Source organism: Homalodisca vitripennis, chromosome X, assembly GCF_021130785.1.
Source record: "Homalodisca vitripennis isolate AUS2020 chromosome X, UT_GWSS_2.1, whole genome shotgun sequence".
NCBI classification, from domain to species: Eukaryota; Metazoa; Arthropoda; class Insecta; order Hemiptera; family Cicadellidae; genus Homalodisca; species Homalodisca vitripennis.
The window spans coordinates 141,793,465-141,807,145 of record NC_060215.1 but is presented as its reverse complement, the minus strand read 5'-3'; the positions used below and the strand labels follow the sequence as shown (position 1 = coordinate 141,807,145).

Here is a 13,681-nt window from a genome sequence, read left to right as displayed (position 1 = left end):
TATATATATATATATATATATATATATATATATGTGAATATATATATATATATATATATATATATATATATATATATATATATAATATATATATATATATATATATATATATATATATATATATATATATATATATATATATATATATATATATATATATATATCATATATATATAAAACACGTATAGTTAGAAATGACATTGAAACTTAAACAACAGTGTGATAATAAACCAACTAAATAAAACAAACAAACCCAAAGCAAAATATATTATATGTAAAAGTTAAAAAAAAATTGCAACTCCTAAAATACACACCACACATTAATATAAAACAGTTGTCTAAATTAATATAAAATGATTCCAAAAGCTTTGATACACCACAGGATACTGAAGCAAGAAAACCATAGCCAAACAAGTGCAACTTATAAATGAGTAGTTAGTAAATGATGGCATACCATTATAGTAAAATAATTTTTTTAATCAATAAAACAAGCATTGATCAAGTTTTTTGGGTGATGAACCCACAACAATAATATGGGAATAAAGATTCGACTTCAACATTAAAAGTCGAGTTGCATGTTATTACATATTAACATGAAACCCACCTGAAATTATGTTTCTCTGTAAAGCTTGCTAATAGTATTTGTTTCAAAGTTAGTTTAAAATCTAAAAACTGGAAAAGAATCAGCAATACAAATAAACAAATATCAACCTCAAGCAAGTAACACTGAAGTGAATATTTTCATATTGGGGTTGGTCCTATGGAGTAGGTTAATTTGTTGTCCTTAGGTTTTTGTGTTTGTATTGTAACATAATTGTCAACAAGGCTTTGTGTGTTCACTTTGTTTGTTCAAATGTTGCAAGCTTACTTCACTTCCTGGTACTTATAAGGTGTTTCATTTAGAAAAAGATAGTAGTAGAATTTAATCTTGGAGTCTTGAAGACGGAGCACAAAAACTGACCATTAAGAACTTTAAAATATCCAAATTTCAAAAGTAAATACCCACAGCCCATCAGATGACCATGGGTCAAGGATTATGGATTTACAGTGAAATGGGTTAAATACGAGTGACAAAGTGGAATTAACAAGGCCAATACAATTTACACTAAACTTTCATTTAAAATAAAAGAAACAATTTTTAGTACAAAGTTTAATAAACTTAATATAAATTAGAAAATATGTTTTGTTTGTTTCAATATTTAACTCTCTTGGAAATACTTCGAAGGGCCTTGGACTTTAAGTTATAATTAGGACGGTTAAAAGTTATAATTAAGAGCAAACATTTGTCAATATATTTTGAGAAACATTTATGGTAAAATATAAGATACGATGGAAGACCAGAAAGCAATTGAGGATAAAATAAATTTTTCTAACCTCTCAAGAAAAACCTAAAATCTTCCTAAACATTACTATATGTGTTTAAAATAATAAGTTGTTTTAAATTTAGGGAGGGATTAGTTTTTATGAGACCAAAATATACAATTATAATTTTAACAGAGTTGATTTAAGAAAAAATTTAATATTTCTTCTATCTAAAACGTCTAATAGAAAAACTATTTAAAAAATAATGTTGAGGATTTTAGGATGACATCAACATTTTGTATATAAACAAAACATGAAAATGTAGACAAACCCAAATAGGGTTTTTGCAATTATGAATAAAATGATTTGTAATTGTTGTTAATTCAAAGAATAAATAAATAAATAAAACATGTGTATAATTGTACCAGTAATCTATGTTTACACTTCAATCCATCCTTGTGTTTAACTACATTTGATTTATTACATAATACATGTAACGCAGACAAAGTGACTGACATATTCCAATGCAATGTAACTCTAGAATCACCATTACATCATGAGATGTTTCTGTGTGGGTGTTGACTTTCAGCTAACCCAATTAAATCAAGACTAACCACTTCTATCATATGAAATGGAAATTATGGTGTTTCACTATCATACAATTGCTGATCTGATAAGATAACACTAGTAAAATTATAATTAAGCACATTTTCTACTAGCAATTTAGTTAGCAAATTTACAACTAACTTCTACCTCTCTACATGGATTCTAAGCCTGCAAAATATTAAGGTTTGTTTGTGTTATATAAATGTTTGTATTTTTACTGTCTTGTTTTATAAAAGATAATTTAACTCCATACATGTTGTTAGGAAGTTTAACGTACAAATGTTAAAAGTAGCTACAAATAATTTGTACTAATAAACTGATTTGCATAATACTTTATAAATAACATATAATGGTAAAACTTGATTCAATTTAAACTCTTGAGAGTAAAATATAATAAGGGCTGCATTTCAATTTCGTAAATAATTATGCAATTTTTTACTTGCAAATTAGTATTCACCCAGTTAACATAGACATGCCTATGCTTATTATTTCATCTAATCATTTCAAATATTGTTTAATTTTACTAAACAAATAAATTAATAAACATTTAATTAGTTCCACAATTATTCCAAAACCACTCACAAAACGTCTTTCTGGGTCTCCTTGACTCAATGCATGTAAATGTCATGGGGGATATGCAGTATTAGCTTTCAAAATTGTATGAACACTGCTTTTTTCAAATACCCTTCTACAAAATCATTGTCTGTGAGATGTCTTCAAGGATCCTGTACAATACAACATAATCAAAGTAACATTTTAAATGTGTTTAGAGGATTTTCTTTACCCATTTAGCACCCTGTTCACATTTTTCACTGTTCTGTGGACTTCCATCACAATTCCATTTGACACCATCTTTGAACCTCTCGAACATTATCACACTCCCATTAACACTGTAAAACCTAAGGTGATCAAAGGACAACTTAAGAATTAAGTCGGTTACAGATAAGTGACAGAAGTGGAAACAATGAGCGAAAATTGCCTCAACAATGAGAGATTGATTGGTCACCAAATAGAGGGTTAAAGTAAACGTGAAAATTTTGGATTTGTCTACAGACTCGTTTGCAGGCAAATTTATTAAAATGTTATAAAAACGTTTTGCTCAATAGTAGGCTGAAAGTAGTGAAGAGTCTACGACAAATGTTGGTTCTTATTTTCCCACTCAACTGTTACCTTAGTACAATCACATGATTGATTCTATACAATGTTTGTGTTAAGACAATATCCAAAACCAGCTCTTACTTGTGGTCGATTTAAATAACCTAATAGTAAAGTGAAAAATAACACTAATTTTAAAATATATGAACTACAGCAAAATCATAGAGAATCTCAAATCTACACACATAACTCTAGGTTGAAGAAAAGCTGGGCTCTGTGATCATGGTATAAAGGTATTTTTATACACTTTCCCAATTTCTAGGTTGAAAATTTTAAACATTCACATCATAGCAAAATGTTTTTTTTTGTAAGGGATTTAAAGATATTTGTTGAAACAGTTTTATTGTTTGAATGATTTGTTCAAAAGTAATGTTTTCTTTTAATGTCTATATTAATGTTTCCCTTAACTTATTTATTAAAGATATTTTGTCAGTTGTGATATTTTTTTTTAATTTTATTTTTTTAATTCAATACAATGATTTAAAGTAGACAACTGAAATCAATACCTGTTCCTTTTCTTACACCTCTCAACTTTAGTACTTGTACAAATATAGGAAAATATATATTTTGTAAAAGTAACAAACTACACTTTCTCATCCTGTGTAAAAAAATAGATGAGATGTAAGATCGAAAAATATTTAAATTGTGTAATATACAGTAAAGTTGTACCAAGTAAGTTTACTAGAAATCAGACTGTTTTGTGTTAAATTAAAAATGAACATATTGTAGAGAATAGTACAAAAATAAAATTTATCATATAAAAAATACAAGATTGAAAAAAACATGTGATTTAACATATTTACGTACAAGTAAGTATATTTTAAAATGATTTAGATGCAAAATTGTAGTAAAAGGAATAAACTATAATAATCTAACTGGGACATATACTATTCACACAGGGAGCTTACATCAACTAAATGAAATTTCAAATGTTTGAAGCAGAAAAAAAAGCATTGTTACGGCTCGTCACTGTCATACCGACCTCCCGGTGAATCTCAAATATCTGGATCAGTATTCTGGTAACATGAATATCAAGATCAGAAATCTTCCTGAAAGACACATGGTAACTATCAAATAGTTGTAAATGGAAAGTCCAAGCAAAATGCTTGGATATCTTGTTTTTGGAAACACTCGTATTGAGTTGGCATCACCCAATGCCATCACATTTTGTGAATAAAATTCCACATATTGATGTCATTAATTTCCAATACGTTCAAGACAAGGTTGTGTATTGTAAAATTAAAGTTATTCTAAAGAGTGATTCATATTGTGGCCAGCAAGTATAGCAGACCAACAAAAAAATTAAAGGTTGGATCTTTCCTTTGACTCAAAATACTTATTTTAGAAAATTGCCAATCCATATCTAAATTTCACTGATTTTACAGTACAAAATGTTCTACAAAGCAAGTGTCGTACATTCAATTCTAAAAATATAAACAAGTATACTTAGATTATGAGGTACATCATCTAAAAATATTTATAGCAACAAATTTTTTATGAATATTAAATGAACCATTTAAACAAAATACAGCACACAAACTATTTGTGTGTTTTATGTGTTTAAACCTACAAGGCGAGAGTATTTAAATGTAAGCCGGACCCTGCTGCGGGACTATTTTTCTAGATCGCGCCATATTTGCGCAAGCTTTTACAAAAACCTTTTTTTCTCGGGCTGTAGACACTTTATTAACACAATTGTTTTATTGAATTACAAAAAGAAAAATTAAATGCAATAACACTCCCGAAAATAACCTCACTCTAACCAAACAAAGATATATATACCCAACACGTTGCTGCACATTTCACAATAACCTACATTATAAATGTAAATTATACACACTCCTACGTGATTCTAAAGTTACAACACTGATTGGGATAACTATAAAATGTAGCTTGCCATTATATTATTCAACAAAATAATATTAAAAACACAAGACAACAATCACAGAACGCATTGCATAGCAACAAGTTGCACCGTCGCGAACGAACTGAGTACGCACAATGTCAAGGTCAGATGCTCAGTTTTGTAAACAATACAGCTGTCTCTGTCACACTCATTTTCGACTGCAAACAGCTGCAAAAGATCGACCAACTCATAGACAACGTATTCCATATAGCCCGAGTCCGATATAGTTCACCAAAATAACGACAGGTTTCACCACATGACGGAATGTCGTCATGACGTTAAATACACGTCAAAACGCAGCTGACTACACTTTTGGGATGACGTTTTATACACGTCAAACCAGCTTGAAGGGTTAATGAACCATGTGGTTTGTAAATTTCCCTTTATCCGACAAACATTGGCGCCATCCGCTGACATGATCTCTTCAAATAGACATATTGCGAGGCCAGGTCTGGGCACTTGGGGGGCCCGGACCCCAGTAAAAATTGTCCAAAATAAAAAACGGTCTGATTTCGTGTCTGAGTACAGTAGAAATTGGATAATTCGAATGTTTAGAATTCGGAACTTCGAATAATCTGAACTTTTTTCCTGTTATAATACAGTATGCATAACAATAAAGTACATATCATTCGAAATCTAGTGGTGTCTTGAGCTCTGAATTATCAAAATTCCACTGTATAAAAAATACTTCTATCTTTATAATTCATTGGTATCAAGACACTATCATATAATTTTCAGAGGTGGATCACTTATGGACTCAAGACAAGTTCCAATTTATAATGTAGTTTTAAACGTTAGTCCCATGTTAAAATCGGAGCCTTGCGTGCACAGCTGGAACCTAACTAGTGTTATCTTTCAAGTGCTTAGTTCATGAAAACTTAAAAAAACTGACTTTAGTTTCAATAATTATTTGCATCTTTATTGGCATTTCGATTTTTAAATTCTTTATATCATAAAATCACATTATTTCCCAAAATATCCTCTCTAAGTATAATTCAATTAGTAACAACTTTGATATAAACCTAATAATCTAGCGAATTACAACTCATAACACCCTAGTAATTTAAATAAATTTTTGTAGCTATAAACAAGGTTCACTCATTGCAATCTATTATTTTAAATTGCTACAAACGTTTTCTATATTATGCTACAAGCATTATTATCTTTGTAAAGCACAAAAGAAAAACAATTAAACATGTAGTATTGTACATACATTTTATGAGCTATATTTTAAAGAAAGATAGTTTATTGTTTATTTACCAAAACATCTGGATATAGAGACCTTAAAAAGAATAACAAATAACTTAATTCCATATTTAAAAGTGTTTATAATTGAATTGATAACTTCAAGTTTTGAACTACACTGCACTTAAAACATGAAACATTGGTTTATAACTGTTGTTCTTGTTTATTAGATAATAATATTAAACCAAACTATTGAGTCCATCTGTTTTCAGCACTACAAAGGTGATGTACGAGTGACCTGAACAGCATTAAAAAAAATGGTAAATATTGTTTCTTGAATTTCATTGCATTCAAGAAATAATAAACCCCCTATAGTGTTTTTGTAATATTAGTGTTCACAATATGTTCCCCTTAAAACATGGTCTTAAAATATTTTCTATACAGTATGTATAAAATAAAAAAATGTAAATATTGAAGGGTTTTAAAAGGCTGAACATTTTAGCTGTATCATTTGTAAATATAATATCCTACTTTACTTCTTTATAATAGTGTCATATTACACAATTAAATATTAGTAGCTTATATGATTTTGAGCTAAATAACTAAATTTAATTAGAGCAATAAAAAATTCCTTCCAACAGCTGTTCTTAAATCTGGGATTGGACAACTCCACAAGATTTATGTAAACGACTAATAATAATTTTTTTCAAAACTTGTACATGTTTAATCATTAGCAGTTTATGAGATGTTTCTTTGCTTATCTTTGAGATTATTCACATAAAATTAAACTACATATGACCTAGTTATTATAGTTTGCTTAAAAATATTGTGCTGCGCATAACATCTCAGAAAAAAGAGTAACTTAGAATCTTTATATGGTAACTTGATATCACTCATATTTTAAGACAATGTTACATTTTTTAAAGCCAGCTAACGGAGACCATTTTAAATTTGGCCCCATAAGAACAATGTTACACCTCCTGCACTTTTACTATTTTATTTTTAGTCATAGAATTATGACAAGTGTTTCATTTTAACCCCTTGATTGCCGGTTATATTTTATAGGTACATATGAGAAATGCTAGGTTGTTTTCTGATACAAAGCACACTTGCATTTAAAACACTAAAACTTTTTTATTTCCGTAGATATCAATTTAATTTTTTGTATTGTTACTTCAAAGTAACTGTACATTCATGTGTAAACTCAAAATTATATTTGCTTCACAAAACTACATGAATAGATAAGTATATAAAATGTTTAAAAAGTTATTAAACAACATTATTGACAGCATCATCCAAAATTGTCGACATTTCTAGGAAAATTGCTGATATCTGTACTATACAGAAATTGGCACTATAAGAGTTAAAGATATAATTAATACGCATTCAAATGCTTTTTACTTTTTTCAATAGTTTTATTAGTTATTCAGAAAAAGTCTCAAACTCTTTATACTTCATCAATGTCTCATAAAGTATACATATTACAAAAAAATAAATAAAAAGTGTTTGGAGGTGTATTATATACTCGTATATATGTTAAAACAAGAGATCTCCCATAATGCTAAGATGAAAACTAACGGTGTAAAGAGCTAATACTAAAGTGCTTTAACATTGTTTTTATGGGAAAAATTCAATATCATTTCACTACAGCCAGTTCAAAACGTATTTTGTATTTGCATAGGGTAACCATTTCCCTAATGCAATAGAGTATTGGCTACATGTTTAAGTAGCTTACAAAAGTAAAATAATTATGACGTGAGACCAAATAATTTGAAATTATAAGTGTTATGTTTACATAGTCAACTTAAATGTTTTAGAGAACATCCTGCAGTAAATAATTAGGTGGATTTAGACCAAATAGTAGAAGAGTTGGACTAACTGTGTGTTGTCAAACAGTCATAATATGGAACATTTGGTTGGGTACCAAATTATAACAGCTTAGATTTCGACTTTGAAGTTTGTAAAGCAACATTGCAAACCACTTTTCATAAAACTAGAATTGCAAACTGTTATTAACCTATATATATTTGACTCAGTATTATACATTACGAAATATATTCAATCTCAAACTTTTAGCAGAGATCTACATAGCCATAATACCAGAAATAAAAATAATATTGTAATGCAACATTGTAGGCTAAGCAAAACCCAACAAAGTCATATTTTAATTTCCCAAAAGATTTACAACAAATTAATAGGTCTAGTTAATAAGTATTCTGTAAATATTTTTAAAAGTAAGCTATATAACTGGTTAATACAGAACCCATTTTATGAACTTTCAGAGTTTTTTAGTATTAATGATATATATTTCTAGATTGTCTAATTGCATATTCCAATTTGTTAATCTAGTGGTTTAAAGCTTTCATCTGTATACTGGAATTATGTTTTATTTAACATCAAACCTAAAATATATGTACAGTATTTTTATATTTTTATATATTAGAGTAATATTTCTTTTGACTATGCCACTTAGGTGTATTTATGACTTTGTCAATGCATTTTGTAAAATGACAATAAACATTATTCTATTCTTCTATTATTCTATTCTATTCTATTCTCAACAAACATTACAGTAGAAATTTAAGTAGAATAAACCAGTTGTTTATTGATTTAGATGTACGAGCTAATGTTTTTTTAATATCAAATGTTTTATGGTATCATTTTTCCTAGTTTGTGTTTGAAGCGTTAGTAAATATTTTCAAAATCTCCCTCTTTCGTCATGTTCGATAAGATGCTCTCTAAGCCTTCTCTATTACGAAATAAAAAATAACAGTAATTAGCCATGATTTGTCTTCCACAAACTATAAATTGCTACAAAATGTATCCTTAATGTAACAAGAAACGAACCAGTAATAGTTGTTTAGTGTTAGTTAACAAGGTGAAACAAAACACTTCTGCTGGAATTAAAAACATGCAGTGCTGATAGTGCTTTTAAAATAAACATATATTTTAGTTGAAGATGGTCTGACTTATAAAGCGTAGTTTGGGAAATTTTAAAACAGTGTTAGCACAAATAACATACCTAGAAATTGTACTACTAGTGGAATGTGTGAATGAAGGGTGGCGTGAGTCTATGCCCCGGTGGATGGAGATCGTGTCTGGTTCGAGGATTTGAGCAGCATTGTGGGCCTCTACTGCAGCTCTGTACTCTGGTGTAGACAGAGATTCCCGCGTAGGCTTGCGATACCTGAAGCAAATGACAGACATATATAAATTGATGACATCATTTTTTTTTTAACGGGCATAACTGAATACCCGTTCCACCATATATGAAAGTCGGATTCTCACTGACTGTATCCTCCGCTGACTGCCGCTTATCTCTAGAGTAATTAGGCACGTCCAAGCCATACTAATCCCTCGCACAATCAATTAGTTAATCATGGGTAATTAGTAAAGGACTAATGATAAGGTAGTAGTTCAATAATTCCTTCAACTGTTCATATAATTTTAAATAATTCACCTCCAATAAATTTTGTCTGAATATTTGTACATATAAAAAATATTGTAATTTTACATAGTTAGTGCATGGTGATTGTCAGTAGCACGACATGTATGGCAACTGCATAGTCATGTCTTGCAGTAACTTTTAGAGAGTTCTCAGTCCGTCTGCAAATCAATCAGAGCAGCTAAAATAGAAACACTCGGCATTATATTTTCTTGCGTGTATATGGGAATAGATGATAAGTTTGATGAAATAATGTTTCTAAACCTATTGGCCTACTAACTTTCACAGCCTCTGACTACACAGTAAATCCAATTTTCAATCAAAATGGAGATTTGTGCTTGAAATACTATTACTATTGTGCACAATCAAGTAAATGTTCAATAAAAAGTTGTATAAACTTAATTGTCATTCATTAATTTTCTCAATTATGTAAATTACATAAAACAAATTTATCGATTTTACGTACAATATCTTTTAAATTATAATGTTTTAAGTATAAAAAAGTAATTACTTCAAAATGGCAAGTTAGGTATATCAGTTGGTTAATCTTGTTATAGTTTTATACGTGTTTTTATTTATTTCATTTTATTTATTTGTTCCCTTTGAAATAAATATTAAAAACCAACATAGCATAAATATTGTAACAGTTATAAATAGAATTGAATCAAATATAACTCAATATAATGCTAATTAAATAAAATCTGTTGAACCGAAACTAACCCAGCAGTTCACTTTACTTGGCTATCAGAAAATCAAAGCAAAATTCAAGCCTTTCATAACTTTAAAAATGAAGAAATATAAGAAAACTAGTTTTTTAAACCCAGATCAAAATGCATTAACTGCTCAAAGTTTGTGAATGCTATATTAATTTGTAGATAAGATTCAGTGAAATCCTATTTAAAAATCAATAACAGCTAAAAATTATGTATAAAAAAGAATTCCCAGAACAGGTCTGTACTTAAAAGCATATGGGACTCTGAAGTTCACCAATGTTTTTTATAGAAACCAAATTTTTAAATATAATTTTTTAGCTCTTACTATCTTTTTTCATTTTTTGGAAGACTGTGCATGCAAACCGATACAGCCATATTTAATATTCAGTTTATTAAATCAATTAAACAGTGCCAGAATATGGCAACGGTCTTCCTCCGTTATGTAACTATATCTATGTAGTTAAGACACATAACATTAATACAAGAGAACTGAGAAAGCATGTTGTTTATAATTTTCTGTATGTCTGTAATGCTTATGACAGTATTTATTGCATATTTGTGAAGCAATAATACAAGTATTTATTGCATATTTGTGAAGCAATAATACAAGTATTTATTGCATATTTGTGATGCAATAATGCATTTAATGACAATAAAGAATCTTTATACTTATTTTGGCTTATCTTGTCTTTGTATATTGCTTTTCATAAGTTTCACAATTCTCAAAGGTTTAGGTTGAGACATTGTCTACATCTCATAGCTTTTCAAATATAGTTTTACACAAAATTAATATTTAAATATATATATATATATATATATATATATATATATATATATATTTCTTATTTAGTTAAGTAGTTTAAGCCATTTTCAACAATTTAATAGACTATTAACAGAGGGCACTTAATCAAAATTACTGCCCCATAAAAAATTGAAAATATGAGTTTTTAGACACGTATATTTATTACTTGGGTTAAAAGGTCTAAACATTTTTCTAAACTATAAAAGATGAGAAGATTGACGTAATATTTCATCAATATCAGTTCATCTGTGTTTTCTATCACAATTTCATTTATGTCTCCAAAACTTAAAACATTTTAAAATATGAATAATAAATTTGAAATCATAGTAGTTTAACCCTCCAAGTGATACTCATATTACTCTACAGTGATAGGCCTTTTTATGATGATGCGCAGTGTTTTTTGTTTTAATTCATAAAACATATCAAATATACCTGAAATATAACATATTATATATTAAAATGTTCACTATAATATGTACTAAATGGTAATGATACAGAAAAACTTACCAAGAAAATTTTTTCATTGTATTATTTACTAATGACCTTGAAGAACAAATTTTTCCAACAAAAATTATATTTTTGAGGCTATTTTTCACAATTTCCATAGTAACATATTTGAAATTCATTATATACAAAAGATTCACAATTTAAGTTTGAACACAAAGATGTATAACACTTGTAGTTTATATTTACATGAAAATTGATTTTGAATATGTTTTTCACCAGCATAAACAAATCGAAAACTGCCAAAAAATGTACTTTTCATCAACAAGTTCCATATAATGTTTATTTGTATCTGCTTGAAAATATACGACATAGAGTATCAAGTAAAGGAACTCTTTCTAAACCGTTTAGTATAAAATATAGCTGAATTCCGATACTAGTTATTATTTTACGTCGTTTTTCACGAACGGCTCGGACCGAGCCGTTATCGATTCAGACGGGGTCCCTAACGGCTCGGTCTGAGCCGCTATCACTTGGAGGGTTAAGCATATTTTTAAGCTATAAATAGTAAATAGTCAATCAAAATCACTAAAGCCATTTTTAATTTTTGTGATTAGAAAAATAATAAAATCACTGTATTAGATGTAAAAAAAACTATGAAGTATAACATTTTAAAAATTAACAAAGATCTCTCCTTACAGAACCAATTTGCCTGCTTGCCAACTTTGGTCAAAATCCATTTGTTAGCTTTTTAACCATACCTAATGGTTACATACATACAGACAGACATGTTTGCAAAACTACTTATTAAATCAAGGAGACATATTAAAAACAGTGCTACTTTGTTGTTTTTCAACAGAACAATTAATACTTTTATTGCAGTGATGTAACTAATAATGTCCTTGGGATGTCACTAATTGAGGACTAAACTGTTATTTGTTCATCACTGAAATTTTGTAATTAAAATGGCCATGGTTTTATAACCAATAAGCTCCATCCATTGATGTCAAAATAAATAAATAATACTTTCATGTTGATAAAATATTGTAATCATACAATAGATGAGTGCTCAATTTTTAAATTGTCAAATTTAAGAACCACTTAACCTTTGTCTTTAAAATAATTTTCAAGGATGAAATAAATTCGTATAACATTATAATATGCCTCATTTTAAATGGATAAAAAAGTACTTATTTTGTAGTTTTTTGTTTTTAAATAGTTGTTGTTACTAATTAAAATTTTGTTTGATTAAAAGAATATTAATTCAACCATTTTTGGTTCTGCTTACACATATATTTAAGGCAATAATAAATCTCAATAACTACACATTTTTTGTACTTAGTACTGGCCACATATTGTAATATAAAATAAATGATATACTTAAAGCATAAAATATAAATTGTAACATATTCACTACATCTATTTGTTAATTGATAAACATGATTATTTGGATTAATCAATAATCAGTCCTTTATATTCTTTACTAATACATATTGTTTTAACATTTTCAAATAATTAGATCCCTTTGTTTTTGTTACATGAGAAATAAAAGAAAAACAGATTATTACATGAAACACCACACTCAATAGCGATTGCCCATGTTTGAAGATAAGAAAAAACATGAAATTATCTTACAAAGGATCAATATTCTTACATAACGGACCAGAACTACATTGACAAGACCTTGCTTGTTTCAACGGTCCGTATACATTATTTTTCACTTAAAACATTTCAATTTGTGCATTCTATTACAATTATATATAGCACTTCTAACTTTTTCACCTCACCAATAAATTTAAGAAATCGTGTTTTACTATTAATTCATACAGTAATTAATTGCTGACATGGTAAATAGAGTTTCTTTGTTTTACTTATTGTTAAATGTATCGATGAATGATAAAATGTATTTTTTACAAGTGTGTCCTTAAAATTATCATTTAATATTTAATGTTTTTAATTTATACATGTATATAAATAAATCTCTTGGTCAACTTTACACACAATATAACTCAAAAAGCATGTCTGCAACAAAGTGCAACTATTAACAATTTAAATGTCATCTGCATGAGATAGTTGATTAAATTACAAAACTTAAAATAGCTATCCCAAAAAAGTTATTCATA

The 13,681-nt window shown here is 28.2% G+C and overlaps 1 protein-coding gene and 1 long non-coding RNA gene across 6 annotated transcripts in view; one reads left to right on the top strand and one right to left on the bottom strand.

The window, feature by feature from the left end:
* The window catches only part of LOC124369931 (copper-transporting ATPase 1), a 173,379-nt gene that overhangs the window by 6,950 nt on the left and 152,748 nt on the right, over positions 1-13,681 (bottom strand). For all 5 annotated transcript variants that reach the window (XM_046828132.1, XM_046828130.1, XM_046828131.1 and 2 more), the window contains one exon: positions 9,177-9,341. In XM_046828132.1, the coding sequence (XP_046684088.1) occupies positions 9,177-9,341 (165 nt within the window). The remainder of the gene's footprint in view (positions 1-9,176; positions 9,342-13,681) is intronic.
* The window catches only part of LOC124369934, a 41,911-nt gene continuing 30,211 nt past the window's right edge, over positions 1,982-13,681 (top strand). The window contains exon 1 of the long non-coding RNA XR_006923131.1: positions 1,982-2,091. This is a non-coding gene — a long non-coding RNA (uncharacterized LOC124369934). The remainder of the gene's footprint in view (positions 2,092-13,681) is intronic.